Here is an 890-nt window from a genome sequence, read left to right as displayed (position 1 = left end):
TATGAGAATTATGATATAAACTATTAAAGTCTAAATGAAAGAGAAGTAGCGAAAGATCTTCTGTATTGTGACGTACATCAGATTATCAAAAAAGAAAAAAAATGTAGGGCGGGCTTTGGTTCTATGCATCCAAGTTGTTGATTGGATGTTGAGATGTTTGTATGCAGATGAGCGTGAGCTTGTGGGGGCGGAGCTTAAACAGACAGCAGGGTGGCCGACGACCAAATCTGTTAATCAAACAAGCATGTGACTAATTATTACAATTCAACTTAAACTACAAATTATGTTGCAGTTCCCGATAAAGCTGGCCAAAGCTGTTATTTAAGTGCAAGCTCATACTTTTGTACTTTTCTTATCAAATCTGAAACTTTGTATTGCAACACTGAAGTTACTTACTGTCTCTTCAGAATGAATGTGTCTGCTTAACGAATGCACAAAACCAAGTCATGAATTTTGTGGTTTAAGAATGAGGACGTCACCTTCTGCTCATCCTCCTCAGAGTGGATGGAGACCGGAGGCGGAGAGGTGGGAGATGAACTCTGTCTGGGGCTGACGGGAAACGAAGCGCCGGCGGCAACATCTTCTGAAAGCCCGGGACTCGTATCACGAACACATGAAGTCAGAGAGCAGGTCTTGAGCCGCGGATGAGGACTCAGTCTCTTCAGAATCTGTCCTGAGAGAGGAGACAGACTGGACACCTCCATACAGCCCGCCAGAATATCCTGCAAAACAGATCAGGAAAAGACAAAACTTGAAAAATAAGACTTTATTGATTGATTGGATACATTTAATCTAAAGGGGTCATATGATGCGATTTCTATTTATCCTTTCTCTTTGGAGTGTTTCAAGCTCTTGGTGCATAAATAAGATCTGTAAAGTTGCAAAGACTA

The 890-nt window shown here is 41.3% G+C and overlaps 1 protein-coding gene across 1 annotated transcript; it reads right to left on the bottom strand.

Moving 5' to 3' along the window:
• Positions 1-78: 78 nt before the first annotated feature.
• On the bottom strand, positions 79-718 carry LOC107577983 (nucleoporin GLE1-like). Its single transcript, XM_016263998.1, has 2 exons — positions 480-718; positions 79-227 (listed from the first exon to the last, which is right to left on the bottom strand). Exons 1-2 carry the CDS (start codon positions 702-704, stop codon positions 195-197), a joined length of 258 nt encoding a protein of 85 aa, XP_016119484.1. The 5' UTR covers positions 705-718; the 3' UTR covers positions 79-194.
• Positions 719-890: the final 172 nt, after the last annotated feature.

Source organism: Sinocyclocheilus grahami, unplaced genomic scaffold (genome assembly GCF_001515645.1).
Source record: "Sinocyclocheilus grahami isolate Dianchi unplaced genomic scaffold, SAMN03320097.WGS_v1.1 scaffold8118.1, whole genome shotgun sequence".
In the NCBI taxonomy this organism is placed as follows: domain Eukaryota; kingdom Metazoa; phylum Chordata; class Actinopteri; order Cypriniformes; family Cyprinidae; genus Sinocyclocheilus; species Sinocyclocheilus grahami.
The sequence above is the reverse complement of the archived record's forward strand: the minus strand, read 5'-3'. Positions and strand labels throughout refer to the sequence as shown.

Bases quoted from the DNA above. Each gene is read 5' to 3' on its own strand.
- LOC107577983 (XM_016263998.1), bottom strand. From the start codon at position 704: ATGGAGGTGTCCAGTCTGTCTCCTCTCTCAGGACAGATTCTGAAGAGA. The intron at 228-479 runs GTGACGTCCTCA...TTTGATTAACAG, and splicing joins CTGAGGAGGATGAGCAGAAG to ATTTGGTCGTCGGCCACCCT.